The sequence below is a fragment of the Pholis gunnellus genome (assembly GCF_910591455.1).
Source record: "Pholis gunnellus genome assembly, chromosome: 23".
Taxonomy (NCBI): Eukaryota; Metazoa; Chordata; class Actinopteri; order Perciformes; family Pholidae; genus Pholis; species Pholis gunnellus.
In genome coordinates, this window is record NC_136550.1 from 7206387 (window position 1) to 7226737 (window position 20351).

At 42.3% G+C, this 20351-nt stretch overlaps 3 protein-coding genes across 3 annotated transcripts; all 3 read left to right on the forward strand.

Moving 5' to 3' along the window:
- Positions 1-1975: 1975 nt before the first annotated feature.
- On the forward strand, positions 1976-7164 carry LOC306714841 (uncharacterized protein). The gene is made up of 11 exons (XM_079184993.1): positions 1976-2614; positions 2979-3010; positions 3107-3232; positions 3338-3374; positions 3486-3572; positions 3698-3865; positions 4131-4181; positions 4268-4346; positions 4467-4581; positions 4775-4874; positions 5229-7164. Exons 1-11 carry the CDS (start codon positions 2280-2282, stop codon positions 6100-6102), a joined length of 2004 nt encoding a protein of 667 aa, XP_079041119.1. The 5' UTR covers positions 1976-2279; the 3' UTR covers positions 6103-7164.
- Positions 7165-8093: 929 nt separating this feature from the next.
- LOC306714888 (uncharacterized protein) lies at positions 8094-10552 on the forward strand. Its single transcript, XM_079185059.1, has 3 exons — positions 8094-8228; positions 8741-9052; positions 10296-10552. Exons 1-3 carry the CDS (start codon positions 8097-8099, stop codon positions 10434-10436), a joined length of 585 nt encoding a protein of 194 aa, XP_079041185.1. The 5' UTR covers positions 8094-8096; the 3' UTR covers positions 10437-10552.
- A 2426-nt stretch (positions 10553-12978) lies between these two features.
- On the forward strand, positions 12979-20231 carry LOC306715065 (uncharacterized protein). The gene is made up of 8 exons (XM_079185291.1): positions 12979-13095; positions 14927-15036; positions 15270-15354; positions 15430-15625; positions 16151-17217; positions 17333-18141; positions 19017-19220; positions 19311-20231. The coding sequence occupies exons 1-8, from the start codon at positions 13004-13006 to the stop codon at positions 19553-19555; spliced, it is 2808 nt and encodes a 935-aa protein (XP_079041417.1). The 5' UTR covers positions 12979-13003; the 3' UTR covers positions 19556-20231.
- The last annotated feature ends 120 nt before the right edge of the window (positions 20232-20351 follow it).

Sequence of the window (20351 nt, forward strand, 5' to 3'; positions counted from 1 at the left end):
CACACACACACACACACACAAAACACCAGTATTGTTCTTCTACTTCTAGCGAAACACCTACACAAAACATCTTAAAATGTAATTTAAATAGTGAGTAAAACAACTTGTACACTGCATCCTGAACTGAGTTGGAATTCAAATGAGCTGAAAATGAATCTAAAGTTCGCAATCGTAAAATCTAAAATTCGCACTGACCTTTCAAAACCATTCTCCTCTCATCTTGCATGGATCTTAAGTACACTGATAGGTGTAACAAAGAGGAGTCTAAAGTTGTCTCGCGAAACCAGTTCTACCTGCTATAATCACACCTGTCAGTCCTCATAGCAGTGACAGAAAATGGGAAGGCATCTGTATATTGTTAAACAGGCTGCTGTTCACAGATTAGGTACAAAGGAAGATTTCGGAGTGCGCAAATCTGTTCCTTCTGTACTAGCGATTCGTCTGAAAGCACAGCCTGTTTGGATGAGCATGACTTTTCACTGGTAAAAGTGACAAATCAACAAGTAGTTATTGTTGTGAGGAAGCTGTTCCTCCCAGTTTCTGGCACATGTTCTGATGGTTCTCATGGACATAAATAGCATCATGTTCAGCATCAATCCTACCAGTTTATTTTGGCACAGTCATGAGCATAAAAAATCCTTAGAATTCAAGTTACCCTGACACACCCATCAAACTTAATTGTTTTGATTCAATGGCTGAAAGCTGAAGTTGTTTTGTGTCTTTGGGAACAGTGAGCAAATCTGTCTCGACAGTTCATATAGTAACAGATCATAAATGTAATTTGCCCTAAATCATTTAGGACTTAAAAAAATATATATATATATTTTTTTGACATACAGGCAGCTGTGCAAGGGTCTGACAACCGGGTGATGTATTACACTTTCTTAATCTTAATCATTTTTTTTCTTGCTGAGATGTGTACATTCTTAAATTGTTAGTTAAAAAGTTAAAATAGGCAGATTTTGTAATATTTTAATGTGAATATTAGAATATAGGTCTGAATCAGTAACTACACCAAGATTTCTGACTTGGTTTGATGTCTTTAACATTGAGCACTGTTATAAGCGTTTTTCTTTGGCACCAAAACATTTTTTTGTTGTATTTTTAATTGAAAGTTTAAACACCCAATCACTGATTTGTTCAATAATGTCATGGCTCAAAGCCACCTCATTGTTATTGCCTTTAAATGAAAATGATCCCTCTACCCACTGATCCTCCACATACAGTATGTTCTGAAAATAATTATCATAATCTGCAGTGAAAACCTTTCAAATTTGTCTGCCTGTACATTGTGATGCATTTGAGATATGTCTTGGTATTTATTCAGAACAAGTAGCTTTCTGGCCCTTCCCAACCTTAAAATTTCAGCATCACATCTGTACCATATGTAACCATACTACATTGTTGGCACTCATGAATGGACAGTTTATCATCCACTTGGCAGTAGACTGGTCACCTTACATACCTGTTGTGACACAGCCTCACTGGGATTAGACTGTTTTAGTGACCCCATGCTACATTATAATTGTATAATGTAGCATGGGAAAGCTGTTGTTTGCCTGTTTAGATATAATTTATGAATTTATTTTTATGGATTTAATTGTTTTACATTCTCCAATATAAGAGGCAATTAGGCTGTAGGTTAAAACAATTAATAATGGTATTATCAAACTACCATTAAAAGAAAAACACTAATAACTCAAAAAATAAATGTTTAAATAGTCTAATTAATTACATTATGGGACTCAAGGGACCAACATAACTGAGATAGATTTATATTGTAACAGGTTTAGCACAATTGCATGAACCTAAGACTAAACGCATGCCTAAATGCAGAGATCGCTGAGTTTTAAATTCTAACTACATATCCCATAATCACCTTTTTCAATTAGTATGGAAGCCCTTGAGTCCAAACATTATATTTTCGCATATCCGCGCTACTGCTGCCGCTGCTCTTAAAGGAGACGCTTCCCAAACGGGCCCATACTCGGTTTAAGAAATATGAGGTTTGCTATAGCTTTAAGAGGTAGATAATGTTAAATGTTTCTAGAATTAAATTATCATACAACGTTAACTTTGTTCTATTAACAAGCGAGTTTTTGAAATGCTTGCTTAAGTCACTACGACTCAACATTGCCATTACTCTTGACTGAGCTAACATAACTTGGTCCCAAAAGGGCCTTCAATGTTACGTTGGTATTACATGTTGTATGTTCATAATTAACGTTACGTCAACTAAAGCTAATTACAAAGGTCTGTAAGGGTCATAACAGTTAAATATGAGCGGCATGGACTCGGAGGAAGACGAGGTTTCGGGTATTCGTCCTGGGATTGAGAAAACCGGAGACTCAACGGAGGCCGCCCAACCATCCTCGGACTCGACTGAACCGTTAAGCGGGAGAAGAGGAAGTAAAAGGCTAGTGAAAACCACAGTGACCTCTCCGGAATCCGGTGACTTTGGGTCGGGTGTTCGAGTTTTGCGAGCCAGGGGAGTTGGAGCTGGCAGGACTAACGTTATGAATTCCACGAATGCCACTTACAGGCAAACACCTAGCGTTAAGAGTATGCACCGTGGACGTGGGAGACCTGTGGGATCACGCTCCAAAAACACACAGTAAGTGCCTGCACAAACGCACGTCAAATACTTTGCAGTACACTAGCACTATTGCAACAAACGAACTAACTAACGTTACTTATCACTCTCAGAGGCTAGTTAGAGGTACTAGTGAGATTGCACTGGAAGGACGCTTAGGGCTGTAATTGTAGGAAGTGTGCTGTGGGGGTTCTTAAAGCTATAGGTTTACCAGATTTTGAAACCAAAACAAATGAGTTAAATGCACGCGTTGTCCTGTCTGTGCTCTTGTTATCCTGTTCTTATTCATTTTTCAAAGGGCAGTTGAGTTATAACATACTGTGTATACTACAAATTTGTATGTATTTGTACCTGGCTTTTATTTACTGTAGACTCTCTCACACAGACCAGCGGTAAAGAAATCCACAGCCCAAAATGGTAAAAAGATAGATAAGTCCTATTCATCTTTTTGTAGGAATTCTTTCATTATGTAATACATCTGTCACTAATGCTTGGGCACTCTCACCTCAAAAGCATCTAAACACACTCTTGGATCAAAGCTGTCCAAATCTAGAGTATGCAAAGGAAGACCTCCAACCCAAGCCTCTCGCACCACACCAGCAACAGCAGCATGCAAACCTGAAGCGGAGATGGAGGCTGGTAAGACATATACCACTTGCAGTCTTTTTACTACATACAACAAGACTACGAACAACGGCAATCATCTGAAACTGAAAGAACATATTCATTTTCTCTGTTTTTCAGGAGAGGAAACGGGTGCTTTGAAAGGAAGCAATGACAAGTGAGTGGTATACATCTTATTAAATGAGCAACGGAGAAAATGTTTGATTTCATGTTTGATTTTCCAGTGTGAATGTAATTGTGGCCAGTGTGGCGTGGATGTCCATATTAGCATTGCAGATCCAGATGCAGCTCTTGACGAGGACCCTCCATTCAGAGATGACCCCAATGACCTCATCTATAAACCCGAGACAAAGACGTATGCTGAGCTCACTGCCTTTCCATAATGACCATGAGTCCTGAATGTTACTTTATACAAAAACATGATGAATGTTTAAATGTTAGCTTCAATAGTGAATTGAGCTTTATCTCTTAACTCCTTAGGGAAAAATCAAGGCGGAATACAACGTTAAAACAAAAGGAAGTCAAGAAAGAGGAGTCAGAAAAGGAGGAGGAAGAAGAAGAAGAAGATGACATTAAAAAGGAAGAATCAACAGAGATTGTTGTGCAGAGTGAAGATGGAGTGGGTTATAACACAGCGCCACCCAGGAAGTAAGCAAAATACGGGTTGATGATTAGTTAATGGAACAGAAGGACTGATGGCTGAACAAGCCGACAATAGGTTTATTTCATACCTCATTGGTACCTGAAGCCACATGCCCTCACCAACGTCTGACAGTTTACTGACAAAATGTTTGCACATTGCATTATGAAGGAACTTAACAATATAGATATGATCCTATTGGACGTTTTGGAGGAAGGATTAAAGTATTGGTCGACGTTTTACATTCTGTTTTGTAATCTGTTTTCATTCTAGGAGAGGCCGACAACAAAAAGATGACAAAGGCCCTCGGCTGCCAAAACAAAGGTAACGGTCTTAGTTGTGTTACTCACAGTAGTATTTGTATCAACTATGATTATTGTACAATTTCCCTTTTTTTTCTGTCGCCATAGGAAGAAGCCCCCAGTGCAGTACGTCCGCTGTGAAATTGAGGGCTGTGGCACTGTCTTGGCCCACCCTCGTTACCTGCAGGTTTGCCATCCTGTCAAACTTTTCACATACGGTTTTAGATCTGTGAACTTACCCTAAGGTGCAAAGTTGGGTGCTTTTTACTGTAATATTTACTCCTTTTCTCTCATCTCTTTATTTCAGCACCATATCAAATACCAGCACTTGCTTAAAAAGAAGTATGTGTGTGATCACCCCTCGTGTGGGCGATTGTTTCGTCTGCAGAAGCAGCTGTTGCGCCATGCAAAACATCATACAGGTGATGTCAAGGCACAAATGTGTATTTACTCAGTATCAACTCTGGCATTATACCTTCTGTTTATTTGAGTATGAAAATAGTGCTATCGTTTCTGAGCTGCTTGAAATGCCAAGGTGGTAAGTGAAAACCTTACATATTCTGTGTCTATCCTGTCATATAGTTTTATTTATTCTGCTTGTCATCTGTATTTCAGATCAAAGGGACTACATCTGTGAGTATTGTGCTCGTGCCTTCAAGAGCTCCCATAACCTGGCTGTGCACAGGATGATTCACACAGGAGAAAAGCCAATCCAGTGAGTAGCAAACATCACAATATCATGTCGCAATGTGTGCTGTGGGCCAGGAAGAAATTTAAGTCCGGCTTATATCCGTTATTACAAGTGAGAAAGCACATTATTTCAGTTCAGTCTTATTTATGTAGAAATAAACCATTTAAAATAACCCCGTAATACATGTTTTCTTTAGTTCTTCCTTTAATGTTAACTGCAAACATTAACTTTAAACTTAAAGAGCAAAAAGATCAAACTACTTCTTCCACCACTGATTCTGAGTAAATTGTAGTTCAATTGGAGGTCAAGTGTCACAGATGAGACTAGCGTCAGGTCCGTTCAGACTGTAACCTGGTCTTTGTCTCCACCCTGTGGCAGATGTGAGATCTGCGGCTTCACCTGCCGTCAGAAGGCCTCCTTAAACTGGCACATGAAGAAGCACGATGCAGAATCCTCCTACCAGTTCTCTTGCTCCATTTGTAGCAAAAAGTTTGAGAAAAAGGACTCCGTTGTTGCACACAAGGCCAAGAGCCACCCTGAGGTGCTCATAGCTGAAGCCCTGGCAGCTAATGGGGGCTCAGTAATATGCAGTCCCTCCCTGATCCCAGAGACTCGCCCAGTGCTCACCCCGACCCCAGAGACTGTCCCAGTGCTCACCCAGCCCAACCACCCCTCTGTCAGCCAGGAGAATCAGGAAGTATTGAATAGTACGCTCACTCCACTACAGCAGGTGGGGCTCACGCTCCCCCCACAGACACAGATAGACGTATCTCTGGGCCAGTTTCTCCAACTGCCCACGCACCAAGTGGTGCAAGTGGCACATCAGCAGCAAACCCCCACCTTGCTGCACCTCACGGCTGCTACTCCTACTAACTTATCCAGCATCAGCCACCCCCAGCTCATCCAGCTCTCCACCCATCCTGCCAGCACCGTCACGTCCATGACCGTCGCGGACCCTCAGAGCACCCTGCTCACCCTGAGCTCCGTCACCACACTGGCCTCCACAGCCTCCCTGGCTTCCCAGCCGGCTATGCAGTGGGGCAGGGAGACCGATGACGATGAACAGTTACCGGGGGAGGGTGAGCTGTGGGACAGGGTGGTGGTGGGTGGCGCCCATCAGGATGTAGGGGAAATGATGTGGGAGAGTAACGAGGAAAGAAGGAAGGAAGATGAGGGGATTGAATGGGAGAGGGAAGGAGGGAGACAGATTCTTTTACAGTGTGCCGAGGTTCATGGAGACAGTTTAATCTAGATAAAAGGCCACGAAATGATCTTAACAGGAACTTTATGCACAGGGAAGTTTTGATTTAAGAAAGGAACAAATGATTGAAGGACATGTCACGACTTAAAGCTGCCATTCTAAATATTTTAAATTATAGACTATCTCCATGGAGTGTAGTTGTACAAAGTACGTAGCTACACAGAGCTACTTATATCAGGGAGTATGATTTATTATGTTATAGATTACATACACTTCTCTTACCACTTACTGAATGTTTTGTGACTCTTGTGTTTGTATATATCTGTGTGTATGTTAAATCATTTTTAGAGATTAAAAAGACTGCAAGATGATAGTACATATTGTACAAAAAGTAACAAATGACATATATATCCCTCATGTCCATATGTGAATGAATGAATCATTTGGTCAACTCTAGTAGTTTTAGTTCATGAAAACTTACAGAACAAATTAACTGTGAGCAACAACTAAAACTAAATGAGGTTCTCGAAGTAAAATATTCTTTGTTGTAAGATTACAATATAAGACATATTAAAAAGAAAGAATAACATTTTTAGTCTGGGCCTTTAGACAAAATCTAGACTAATTTAATATAATAATATTTAGAAATCCTTTACTTTCACAGCAGACATTTGGACTTTTTACAGTAGGAAAAGCCCAAGTGTTACTAATATTATTGATGACTCCGTTCTATTTATGTGTCCAAGTCCGTCATGACAGTGAGCCAGCATCCTATGCAACATGTTAAAATGTCTTTTGTGGAAAAGGCCCATAAGAAAAGATCTAAAATGCCTTGCTTGTATTCACTTTTTCTTTGTCCTAAGTTGTGCCACTTCCCTTCCAAATTGAATTTGTTACGGATTGTTGCCTTAATATTTTTTCACAGTTAAGACTATGCAGGCAGCAGTATACGGATGGAAATTGTTTTTGTCATCAATTTTCTTTTGAAGCAATCTTAGATAATGAAATATACCTCTGTGCACTGCCACTACTACTGAGCACTCGTAATCTTATGATCTTAATTTATTAGAAAATGTGTTCAGATTAATAATAATAAACAAACTGTGTTTTGAAGTTTTTGTCTTTCATTCTTGACACATCCTTGAAACAAGTTGATACAAGTCTAGTTGATTTATGTATAAGGAACATAACGCACTAATTAACATTAATATGATTTAGTGAGATTTAGCTAAATTACTATATCTGTCAACATTTTAATGAAAATGTTTTGAAATGTTTTAAAATGTTGTAAACATTCTAATAATTGATTTACCCACATGAATACACCTAATGAAGAATCTTTATGATACACCCGTTAAATCAAACTTTGAGAAATTGAGAAAAGATTTTCTATTAACATTTTTATTATATCTTTTTAATCCAACTTTGTTTACAACAGTGACCAGGGTATTGTCTTTACAACCCATCAAAAAAAAAGGAAATATAATAACCAGACAAAATAATAGATCGATAACAGCTTTCTTTTACGTTTACAGTTTATTTAGTTTAGTCGAAATTGAAATTTGCAAATAATATGACATTAATTAAATTTAAGAAGGAAATAGTTTGTGTACATTTTGGTAGTCGAATTGATCAGATAATATTTTGTATGGTGGTTTTCCACATTAGCTTACAAGTGACTGCGAAACCCCAATAAAGAGAGCGTTGGGTGGGCCACACGGTGACGTTTGTGAGGAGGAAAAAAGGCTGTACGTCCCCCCACCTAAAAACGCCCCTGTGGCTTGCGGAACCAATTAAATCCCCTCTCGTTTGCGTGCACGCCAACATGAACGGCGACACAAACACGCTTCATTGACGCTCGCTTGGGACGAGCTACGGTTCCGTGTAATAACTGCTAAAGTATCCCCCAAAAAAGGTTCCCGCGTGTCCCGAGTTGTTTTCGGTGCCAACACTGACGACGTTAGGGGTCCGCTTGTTTCTCTTGCTCGGTCTTCCATCCAGCTCACGCTGCTAAAGCCACCTATATAAACAGGGCTGGAGAGCAAATGGCAGAGCAGGAGGAGCAGCAGCAGATAACCGCGCTGGACACACCGGTGCCTGGCCCGTCGCAGACGGAGAGAGCGGTGGCTCTCGCCCGGCTACTGCACCACGAGTGTGCTCGTCTGCTCCAGCTATACGTGAGTTACCCGTTTTAACACACTCGTTCTGCCTGGCTCACTCGCGCCGAGGCGGTGTGACCCAATCCCGTTAACGGGACGTGTGGCTTCCTCTCTAATGCGAGCATGTTGTTGTACTGTAACAGCTGCCAGCTAAGCTACCTGTCGCATTTGAGTGATGTTATCTACTTTTACTGCGTGCATACATCAACATTCACCAGTATACTTTGGTGTATTCTTGAAAGGGATGCAGTGTAATCATACTAAAAGCGCCCCCCCCCCCCCCCCCCCCCCTATTTCCCCTGGGGTACCTAATGGATAGAGTGTATTGGATTTTTCCTTCTGTCATGCTTCTGTGCCTCATCCTCCCTTTTAGAGCACCTTTTAATTGATCCATATGGCTGTGATTCAGTGTTAAATGTGTAATTGAGCTAAAATAAAATGTGAGGTGCAAGGCCAAGAAGCACCTTGCAGCCGTCTGCTTTGTACTCGGCATCAAGTTGAAGCAAACCTATTTTCCCCCGTCCTTTCAGAAAGAGAAGGAGACCTTCTTGTCGGACCACACCCCTGACGCAGGACGCATTGTGTCCCTTTCCCCAGACTCTGAGGAGCCGAGCACGGAGCAGCAGGTGCAGCTGCTGCATTCGGCTCTGCGGCAGTGCCTGGGGCTGATCTACTGTGTCATCCTGAAGGAAGAGGAGGAATGGGGTGAGCTAGAGGGCGACTATGAGACCATGAGGAAGAACGTCCGACTCCGGCTGGAGCACTTGCTCAGCAGCACCAAAGTTCTGGTGGAGACCGAGAACGTGACCCTGGAAGTCACCCCAGACCACCAGTGTAATGAGGTACAGTGTTTGTTATAGTTAAGTTTGTGTTTCTATAGACGCGCGCGCACACACACGAAACCACCATGTACGTCGATATATTTTGGGGAATATTTTCAAATAAGGTTTAGACAGCAGAAGAAAGGGAAAAAAAACAACGTTTTCCTGACGAAGAGCATTTTTCTTCGTCTCCCAAGCTTTCTCAAAATAACTGGGTGATTTAATTTGTGAACAACCAACTCCGACTTGTGCATTACACATGTTTAAAAGATGCATACTTTTAAAGATTTTTAAAAATCGTACTAAACTAAAGTATTGCGTAGTTTCCACAGGTTTTATTTTTTTTTTTTTTTTTACTGGAACAACAGGAGCAAAAATGCCCCGATTATGTCATCATACAGGTGTCCGAGGAACCCTGCACCATGAAAGCATCAGCATTGTCTGCCACATGAGTTGCATATATGCAACTCATGTGGCAGACCACAGTAGGGTATTTCCAAGCTACCAGCCCTCAGCCCTGTCCTAGTAACACAACAGTTAAATGTAAAACCTAAATCTACAGCAAGGGTGTGGCTAAACCCTGTATTTTATTAATGATGCCGCTTATGTGATTATGACTAATGTTGGGAGCAAAGATTTAAATCCTGGACTTGATCGCTTAGATATCCATGATAATCTTTAGATTGAGTTGCAACAATCAATATTTTTATATTAACGATGGATTAAATGTTTAATTTGAAAGGTATCCCTCAAAGTGACGAATCCAAAAACAATGATCACCCAACCCCGCAGGTCCCTGCTGATCATTTTAGCATCTTTCAGCTCATTGTTTTTGGTTTGCAACCTTAGTGTTTTCAGCACCTAACAGCAGGCAGACAAAGTTAGCAACTAGCTGGCGAACAAAGTGGAGAATTTAGCAGCTAAAAGTTAATATCAGACGTGCATTTTTAAGATAAACATAACTACAAATTAATGATAATGTTGCTCAAAAATCAGTTAGAGCAGGTTTTGATTTATTCGCTTTTGTAAAACTTTGACTTTTTGGAAGCAACATATTCATAAATGTCTTCGATAGTCTCTTAATCTCTTGTTAAGCTGCATATTTTCTTCCTCCGACTTTCAACGTAGTACATTAAAGGACATTTACTCTGAAAGTTGAAGCTTGAAAAACGTAAACAGTCTTTTTACTTTTTTTCAAATCCGTTTTTACGGTATCTTGGTTTGATAAAAGCCAGTGGATGTGAACTTGCTTTCTTCTGTGTAGGAAACCGATGGCGCTGGGGGAGTTTTCGGGCTCAAAATGTGGACCTATCGCGTGCTGCTGGAGCTAGTCCACTGGGCTGACCATGCTGCGCAGACCCTCCATGTCTTGCACACGGAGAGGGCAGGAACAGAAGACGTCTGATTTTTCTTGGTTTCAATCCAACAACATCTATGAATGAATTAACTCAACAGCCAGCTTCCCCTTTATGTATTCCAAATTGAATATTAAGCTCTGTCGAATATACTCTGTGAAAACTAGAGGTTGAAAAAATTGTACTGCTTAACTGAAATCACAGCTAAGCTCCTTTTAACAAAGCCCTGTAGACAGACGTTGGTATTTCCACAGCAAGTGCTAAAATGACCTCTAGTTTGCCACAGTTGCTATTTTCTTTTGACATAGAAGTGAGTGCAGACTTTTAAGGGTATAAAGTTTGGTTTAGTTTTTGAAGTGGCCGAGTTAGACGCTCTAAAAATGTATTTTTTTGTATACAGTGTTATTTATTTTATTTAAGTTGGATTTACTTTTGATGACTTATTAGCTGCTGTTCCTAACACTATAAAATCTACTAACTGCTAGAATGTAGCCAACAATACATGACTGATAAACTGTGACTGATGTGCAGCTGAATCTGTAGCCGTCTGCTATTTTAATAATAGGTCACTTAGCTTTTCATGTCCCATTTTATTAACATATCTAGTCTAGATAGTTCCATATCAAATTGAAATGCTTGTGTTTGAACAATCTGTGATGATCATCAAGTGTCATATTTGCTGCTCTGGTCACCAAGTTCTCTCCTGATGTTGTACTTGAATATGCTGCTACACTGTTCACAAGTTTTAACTATAAGACCGGTGGTTCTCAAATGTTTTCTGTCATGTGCTTCTTTGGAAGGTTAAAAAAAAAAAGAAATACTTAAAGACATACTGTATTAGACTAATCCCTAACGGTAGGATTGTACTTTCTGTAGCCAAACGTATCAAACACTCCGTTACACAACAACTTTACTGTAATGTTTAAGGCCTGATGCGGCATAATCTCGCTGAGTGAATGATCTGGGACTCCCAGGCTTGTTATTATGGTGGATTTCTTATTGCCATGCTTTTCTTTTATCTCTGTGATGATTAACTGGATGTACATTGACGATTAAAACCCACTCTTAACACGTCTTCTTTGTCACCTTGCCTCTACTTTCCAAATATTTTTTATAACCTTCTGCTGTGTGCGTGTAATGATATAAAAATAACAATAATAGTTGCAAAATCCACCAATTTTATCTTTTAAAGTATTTACTAACTGATTGTCAGATGTCCCTAAAAATTCTTAGAAGGAGCTATATAATTCAACATATACTGTATATATATATATATATATATATATATATATATATATATATATATATATATATATATTATGTGACAATTAGAGATGGGGTTGAGCTGATAAGCTCCCAATTAGTTAATTATACATAATGGCTAGCATAGCCTAGAGAGCCTTCTTGTGGAAGCATGCAAATATTAGAAAATATATGAAGAATAGTTTCCTATAATAAATCAAATTCATATTTTCTTGGGTTTGAATTGAACAGTTATTTCAAAGAAATGTCTATGTTCCCTATAATTAGAACTAAAAGTGTATTTCTAGGAAACTTCTTTGGACATTAATTTGAAAATTACTGACACGAATAAAGCTTTACGAACTTTGTATTTCTTTACTTCTCTTATTGAAACCCTAAATGTTGAAATGTATTGCAAAAAACTACTGTCAATACCAATCACAGATATGAGTATAGGGATATCCATTGTATTTAATTCTGTTTTACACAGTGGGGAAAAGTAACTAAGTGCATTTACTCAAGGAGTTTACTTATAACACTTTTGAGGCAGTGTTACTGGAGTCGCGTATTTCCATTTCATGCTATTTTATATTTGTACTGGACCAAATATCGAGGGAATTTTTTGTTGTTGTTTTAACTCCCCAATATTTATTTCACAGCTTTAATAACTAGTTGCTTTTCAGGTGAAGACTTTGCAAAAACATAAGATTGTAGAAAACAACACCTGGACCCATATAGATTGGGAGGCACTGGCCTAAAACTACCTAGCTGTATATAGGGTAGGTCAAAATAGCTCCACCCAAACCAGCTACTACAGTTAAATGCTATATCACACATTGATGAATTAGTATTAACAATCTAAAATAATGTTATATATAAGAATGTATTAGTTGCACAGGATTTTTGCAGAATATGTATTAGTAGTAAATTCAAGTACATTTTGTTGATAATTCTTACGTACTTTTACTTGAGTAGGATTTAGAATACACAACTTTTATTTTTGATGAAGAATTATTTTATTGTGGTGCACTTCTGAAATAGGCCATCATTTTAAAATCACGTTTATAATAAATTTTAGTGACAAGCTGGTTAAACAGTGTTAAAATGTGCTTCACTTCAGTCTGTAACAGGTCTAATTAATTACAAGGCATTGATTTGACTGCATTTCCACGTGAAAGCATGGAAGTTAAGTTAACACACCGTATTGAATAGCCGCAATACTGTATCTTCAATCAATTTGAATCTTGAGGTTGAAGGTCTTTATCTTCCTCAGAGGTGGGTGCACCCCATTTTACCATTAGAACCCCAAAGGATGTTGTGCACATGCGCGTTGGGCAATCTACCGGAGCGCGAGAGGTAGGGGAAGGGAGTCCTAATGGCGGAGAATGTACGGTCGCCTTTTGACTACCGGGAGCCACCGACCCTCGACAGCGACGGGGATGGAAGCAAACCGCCGCCGCCGAGGGGGTGAGTGAGCACAGCAAGCCCCCGGTTTGTCCCCGCGCGCGGTGGTTTTCACCGGGGTTTTGTGAGCAAAATGCAAGAGCCTGAGACGCACGCGCTGCGACCGTGCACGTTTGTTTAGTTAACATCAGAAGCCCTTTTTTCGCGTGCATGAGTCCAGCGTTATAATGGAGAAAACGCAGCGGGGGAAGTGATGTTTCTTTGTTTTCTCGTTGCAGCTGTTATGTCATGCGAGGGAGCGTCTTCCCCTGGCCGCCTCAGCTCGCATGTAATCGCCAGCCTTTTATTTTTGATGTTTTGACGGGACCCAAGTCTCAACGTTAGCTGCTGGAAGCTAACAGGCTAGCTGTGGTTTAGCACTAATGTTAGCATGCACCCAGCAGGAATCGTCCGTTATGTATCTTGCTGGCCAGTGGTGTGGCGTCTTGTCGGTAACCCCTGGCATGTCAGATTGTGTAGACTGCAGATCCCGGAACATAATATCCATCAAACCACCTCGTCGCCTCAGTGTTATTGTGCTCTGAACACTGCTTGACTGCTCAGCTGGTGCAGATCATGACTCGTGTCTTGCTTGGCTTTGAGTAAACAAAGTTGCTGACCATGGCTAAAATGCACCTGAAAACAGTTGACTGTCACCAGGTTCAGTGCATTTGGGACGCTATGTTGTGCTAATCAGGTATCCGTTAATGCATGTGTACAGTCTGACGTGATTGATAAAGGGGTGGGGCCATTTCAATATATAGATAAAAATAAATCCGTGATAACCAAGATAGCTGAAATCAGTTTACACGCTAGCTGCCTGTTTATAGTAGATCTGTGTTCCTCAAACATGGTCATCGATCATCATATCAAATCAGGGACTGATTAACACCTGTATTTACAGGTAGACCTAATGGGAACTAGCATTGATGTGGTATTAAAACATATTCTTAATGCATGGTGGACAGGCTGCAATCATTATGGTGTCGACAAAAAGCATTTTAAATGGGTTTGTGATGAACTGTGTGGATTCTTTACGAGAACAAAAGACATATCTGATTAGTGCTGAAATATAAATAATGAATGAAGTTGGATGATAGGAAAATTATTGTCAACGTTTTTTTTATTCCGGTAACTTAAAGTCAGTAATTAAATATATGTGCCTTTTCCAGCTATTCAAATATGAGTATTTTCAGCTTTTCTTTTCTTTTTTTGCATTATTGTAAATAGCATATTTTTGGATTCTAATGTATTGTTTGGGCAATACAGGCAATTTAAAAATGTCTCTTTCAGCCCTTGGAAATTGTGATGGTATTTTCCACACTATTTTCTGACATTTTACAGGATATATGATTAATGGTAAAATGAATCAACATATTGATCAGTAATGTATGACATTGATAAACCCTAATAAAACTCTAAAAGGATAATGTAGTTGATGTGTCTCCTTATTTGTCTTTTATATGTTTTTCAGGGTCTACTTTTCTTCTACTGTACTTATTATACTGAAACCTGCAATATTTGTAGGATGTGCAGACATCTATATTTTTCAAATATCTTTGTTTCGATTGCTTGTGGAAGAACAAAAATTGCGCTGTTGACACCACTGCTGCCACCACTGCTGCCACCATCACTAGTTTAGTAGTTTGTAGCCTTATTGTTGTTGTGGATGAGTCACCCACCTAAGAGAAATGTTACGTGACCAGATTCAATTACTGCTTTGCCACAGGTATCACATGCTCGGCTCATATCAGCTGCCCTCCCTTCGAATATTTACCAGAGGAAAGTCTTGAGCACTGCTATGTCTGAACGTATCATCATGTTAAAGGAAGCGCTGCTCTTTCTTTTTTTACAGGCGAGTGTGTGGGAGGAAAAGGAAGGGGACACCTGTGAAGGTGTGTGACCGAGTGTATGTAACAGAAGATGAGGAGGAGGAGAGCATGTCAGAACACAGCTACAGCCCTGGTATGTATATATATATATATATATATATATAAGCACACACACGCACACACATTTAACCACCTGCTGTTTGTGTTTTTATTCACTCTGGTGCTTATGATAAACGAGTGTACCATGTTGTAATTAGCAGTGTATTGTAGTACAGAGAGCCACCTTTCATCTTTCAAACATAAGGCTGGTGGTTTGTGATAAAGCAGTTAAGATGTGCTGGATTTAAAGAGTCCACTCTGTCCCAGGTGACGGCCAGTACCCAGAGGGGGCAGAAGACCGCCTCCCTCCACCTGGCAGTCCCTACTACATGCCCGATCCCACTCAGCTCTGGTATGGAGGACCCTCGCTATAGTAACTGTGCTTAGATATTTCTCTAGGTTGCTAATGTCACTTTATGTTTTCCAGTGTGCCAGAGCTGGGGGATGAGGGAGCGAGTGGTGTTCGTGGACCTGTCCTCTTCCATCCACCACCCAACTGCCGGATCAGAGAAGTCCACTGTGGGACCCAGGTGCGGTTGGTTGTCATAGCAATCCGAGACATCGCCAAAGGGGAGGAGATCACAGTGGACTACAGCCTGACGGACTGGGGAGAGAATGCAATGGTGAGATACTAACTGGTGATGTTCAATATTTTTCAGGTTGCTAAAAATCCCATGACAAGACTAAATTGCCGGAGCCTGATGTAGCTTATCCCCCCCCCCCTGTGCGATAAAGCACAATTGTTGTCCAAAAACGTATTTAAAACACATCAATAAGCCACACAGTTGCACCATGTGACATGTTCCTTCATTACCATGAACTTGAACACTAATTTAGGTTGAGTCAGTCCCATGAACATTTTCCTGCTGCCTTAAATTCTCACACACACCCAAAAATCACAGGCATACATTGTCCCTTTGCTCATGAAACTATATATTTGGGCTTTTTAAAAAGTTATTGTTTTCGGGATATATTATGCCTTTAATGACAGTTGAAAGATGACTGCAAAAAAAGGAGAGAGAGAGAGATGCATTATCCAGACATGAACCGGGGACATTGTAGCCCTAATCAAAGACTGTAAATCCTGTGGATAATAGCCACACGTTGAGCTAATTTGGTTTGTTTTCATTTGAAATGTGTCTAACCAGGAGGAAGAGGCTGGCCCCCACCCACTGTCCCTCTCTGTTTCTGATTACCTCACCCCTTCCTGGTCATTATCACCCTCATCCTCCCCACTCACCCACTCTGAGCCCAGTGACTCGGACCGTGAGGAGGACGAAGAGGAGGAAGATGATGACGACGACGACGATGACGAAGAAGAGGAAATTGAGGAAATAAGGGGCCGAATGCTTCGTCGACGCAAGAAGCGCAAGCTGCCCGCAACGGTCGAGCCGGAGAAGAAAAGCGCGCCCACCTCCTCCAGAGGCCCTGCGCACCCCTGCTCATCCTTTTCCCACCCAGCACCTGTCGCAACCCCTGCCAGATCCCAGTCCCAGCCCCCAGTCAGCGCCCTGGCACCCCCGACCACCAACATCAATAACAATATTAACATAAACATTGGAAGCTCCCCGGGTGCCACAGTGAGCCGGCGGCAGCACTGCGCATACTGCGGCCGCCACTATCGGTCTCTGGCACGCCACCTGGAGAAGCACCACGCCAACCAGCCAGACGTTAGAACAGCCATGGAGCTGGCACACCTGCACAGCTCTTCAAATGGCAGCGCCTCACACCCTCACCCGTCATCGTCCTCCGCCTCGGCCACTCACAGTCATTCCTTTGCTGTCCCTCAGCCCTCGGCCCCCAACCCCGCTCCCCCTCCCCTCTTCTCCAGGGAGAGGGAATCGCCAGCTACACGCTCGAGCACGGGCGGCGTCTCCTTCTCCCTGTCGCTTTCGCCGCCTTCCTCTACTCAGCCTGCGGCCACCAAGAAGGGGCCCAGCTTACCACTGCCCACCACAAAACGCCACGCGCCCCCGCTGGTGTCACGAGTTAAGAGTCCATCACCACCTCTCCCGTCTGCTCCCAGAAGGGGTCGGAGGATGAAGAGAGAAAAGCATGAAGAGCAGCAAAAGGTGGAGGTGGAGAGCTCGAGAGCTCAAGAGGAGCTGGTTCCACCTCCTACTCCAGAACCAGACATAGATCCAAACGAAGATCTGGAGCTGAGTGCAGAAGGAGAAGAAGACGCACCAGAGGAGAAGAATGGAGAGATTGTAAGGTATCGTTGGATTGTTATTACCTATTAGATATTTATTGTTCAGGGTTTTTGGGTCGAGTTTTGTGGTTTCAACTGCTTTTTAAACATGTTTTTTCTCCCCCTCTGTCTTTTCCAGCACACAGAGACATCACATGTCTCCACTGCTCTCTTCCCTCTCCTGTTTGGTCCTCTACCTCCGCCACCAGCAGCACTCCTCTTTCCTTTCTCTCACCCGTTCTCCTCACTCTGCGGAGTCCTGGCGCCTGCTCTGCCATTCCAGCCTGTCCCTGCTCATCCTCTACAACCGCCACAGGGAATGTGAGGTGGCCAAGCTCACTGTCCAGGACTACCACAACCGTATCACTCCTCCGGCCAGCAACAGCTCCAGCAACAGCAGCTCCGCCTCTGGCATGGAAGCCCTCCTGTCCCCCTTCGAACGCAGTGTCCTCTGTAACCTTCCACGGGCTAGCGTTTTGGGCAAGCGTGGTCGCATCCAGCCGCTTATTCTCCCGCCACACTGTGAGTCCTGCCTGGACCTACTCCTTCAAACCAGCCCCAATGTGGGCGTGGACCCAGAGAGCCCATATGTCTTCTCTCGGCCCTACCACTCGCCTGCCACACCGCTCCGGGGCACGGACCTTCTGAGAAACCTGGCACGATCCAGCGGGGCCAAAAACCCCGGAGCACTGACGGCGACGCGTGTACGGCGGCAGGTAGCGATACTTACTCAACTGCTACTATTAGATGAGGGCGATGGCCAGCATGGCGCCACCAAACAGCTGGAGGAATTCCTTGAACGAGAGTACCACGTGACCCAGAACTGCTCCACTATCATACGGGATCCAGCACTGATGGGTCGTGTGGGTCGCGTTGTCCTTTATGGAGAGAAGGAGGGCGTGCTTTTCCGAGGGATGAGCCTGCAGCACATCTGCCTCGAGTTGGATGGTAAAGAGTTACATCATGTATTATCTGTCTTCAGGTAAAATGCTGAACTGACTTGGGCCCATCAGCAGGTATTTCAGGCATGCGATGTTTAATTGAATGCAGATTCTGCTGCCAAGAACCTTTTTTTTTTAAAGGATGAACTCCCACCGTGAATAATGGTGTAATAATAATGCAAAGTGTCAACATAACGCTCGGTGTTCATTTTAACAGATTATTTCTAATGTGGAGCTATTGATGGACTCTGTGAGGAATGTCAGCTTTTTTAAAATATAACTATATAAATGTGGAATAGATATGATATACATCACACCAACACTTCCACACTGAAGAATTAATAGGTCCAATGCATCTTTTTTATATCCACTTCTGACGCTACAAAGTATGACGGCTAGTTTGGCGTTCACGGCGTGCAGAAGCACCACTTCAGATCTATTGATGTTTCTTTTAATTATTCTTTTTTTTAAGTCCGGCGCTCAACCTTCGTCAAACTTTCGTGTGCACGCGGCCCGGCAGTCTCACGCTCTTTTATGGGGGTTTGCCGGGCTGAATAGGTTTAACTCACACATTCCTTCAATTTACAAATGCAATGACATTCATCATTACGATACGTATAATTTTGTGTTTTAATAACACGCTGTGAATCTGTTGATCGTTTTTAGGACCTTTCTTAAGAATAGATTTACAAAATAAATGTAGGACGATACAAAGAGGTTCTGTTGGGTTAAGAGGTAGATTTTACGAGTATCCACCACTTCATTAACAAACATTTTTAACAAGTTACAGCACCGTGGTTGGTCCACTCTCTTAAAATATTAAGCTGTATGTTAGTCATTTGATTTGGGTTAACTACCCTCCATTTCATCTCTGTCCCACAGTATTGTCTGGCAACTCAGCCGACTCCTTCTCAGAAGAGTCCGAGGCAGAGGAAGAGAAAGAGGAAGTAAAGGAGAAAGCTGAGGTGATGGTGAAGAAGAAAGGACCAGGGCGACCGCCACGGAAGAAGAGGGCACCTATTCCCGCCCCAGTCAGCCCCTCAATAGCCAATGTTCATAAGAGAAGATGCATTCCACCCAAATCAGGTAACCATCTGCCAATATCGGTCTATGACCTCCCGAGCTTCAGTCACTTCCTTATTAACCTGATCCTATGCATTCTCCTCTATCTCACAGGGAAGCGTGGTGTACTTAAGCGCCCGTGGTCAGAGGCTGAGCGCGTAGCAGTGGAGACTCACTTAAAGAGGAACCTCATGGAGCTGCGAGTCCCCGCGAAGGCGGACTGTGAGCGCTGCCTCGAACTCTGCCCTCTGCTGGTGAGCAACCAGCGAGACTGGAGGTCGATCAAGTTTTACGTTCACAACCGCATCCAGCTGCTGAAGAAGCAGGGGAGGAGGGAAAGCGCCGCCTTGGTCTGCTAGGTCAAAACAAAGACACGGCACAGGACACATACCATAATGTATAAACCACCAGCAATCATAATGGAGACAGAAGGTGGAGTGCAGCTTCTCTTTTTGGGTGGCGTACCTGAAGTTAGGTGCATGCAATGTCTCATCACCCCGGTCATAAGTGAGTTGTGTAGTAATGAGTTGCTCCAGTTAAGGATCATTCATACTCCGTATGGAGGATGCCCAGTGTCTGTTCAAGATGTACTTTTAAGCTGTTGGACAAGATGTACGCAAAAATGTGAATATGAGTTCAAACACAGTGAATGCTTTGGGTTTTTTTTTGTGTTAAAGATTTATTTTTTATGTCGTCCTTACTTCATGAAATAGTTGATAGTGAAGAACAGCGGGAGACGTAGGAGAGAGAGAGAGAGAGAGAGAGAGAAGGTGACATGCAACAAATGTCCCTGCAGTGAAGTCGATCCACAGGGTTGCGGTAGGTGCTTTAGACCACCAGGACACTCTACAGCAAATAATCCTTGGTCTAGCGTTTGCTTCCACTGAAGGCTGATGACCAAACATGAATGTGTAAAGCTTTGGAAGAAGAAACCAATGGTTCTGATCTCTTAAAATCACCACAGATAGACTAAGTATGAACTTGTATAGTTTGTGTTTGATATTGACTGACGACGTGCCCCCCCAACCCACCCAATTGACGAGCGTATTAAAAAGTATTCTTCATAGTCTCGGACCATTATGCACCTGTGAAGTGGTTCTTGCATACCTCTTCTGCCATGGTCGTAGTCGGGCTACTCTGTCTCAAGGCACACCT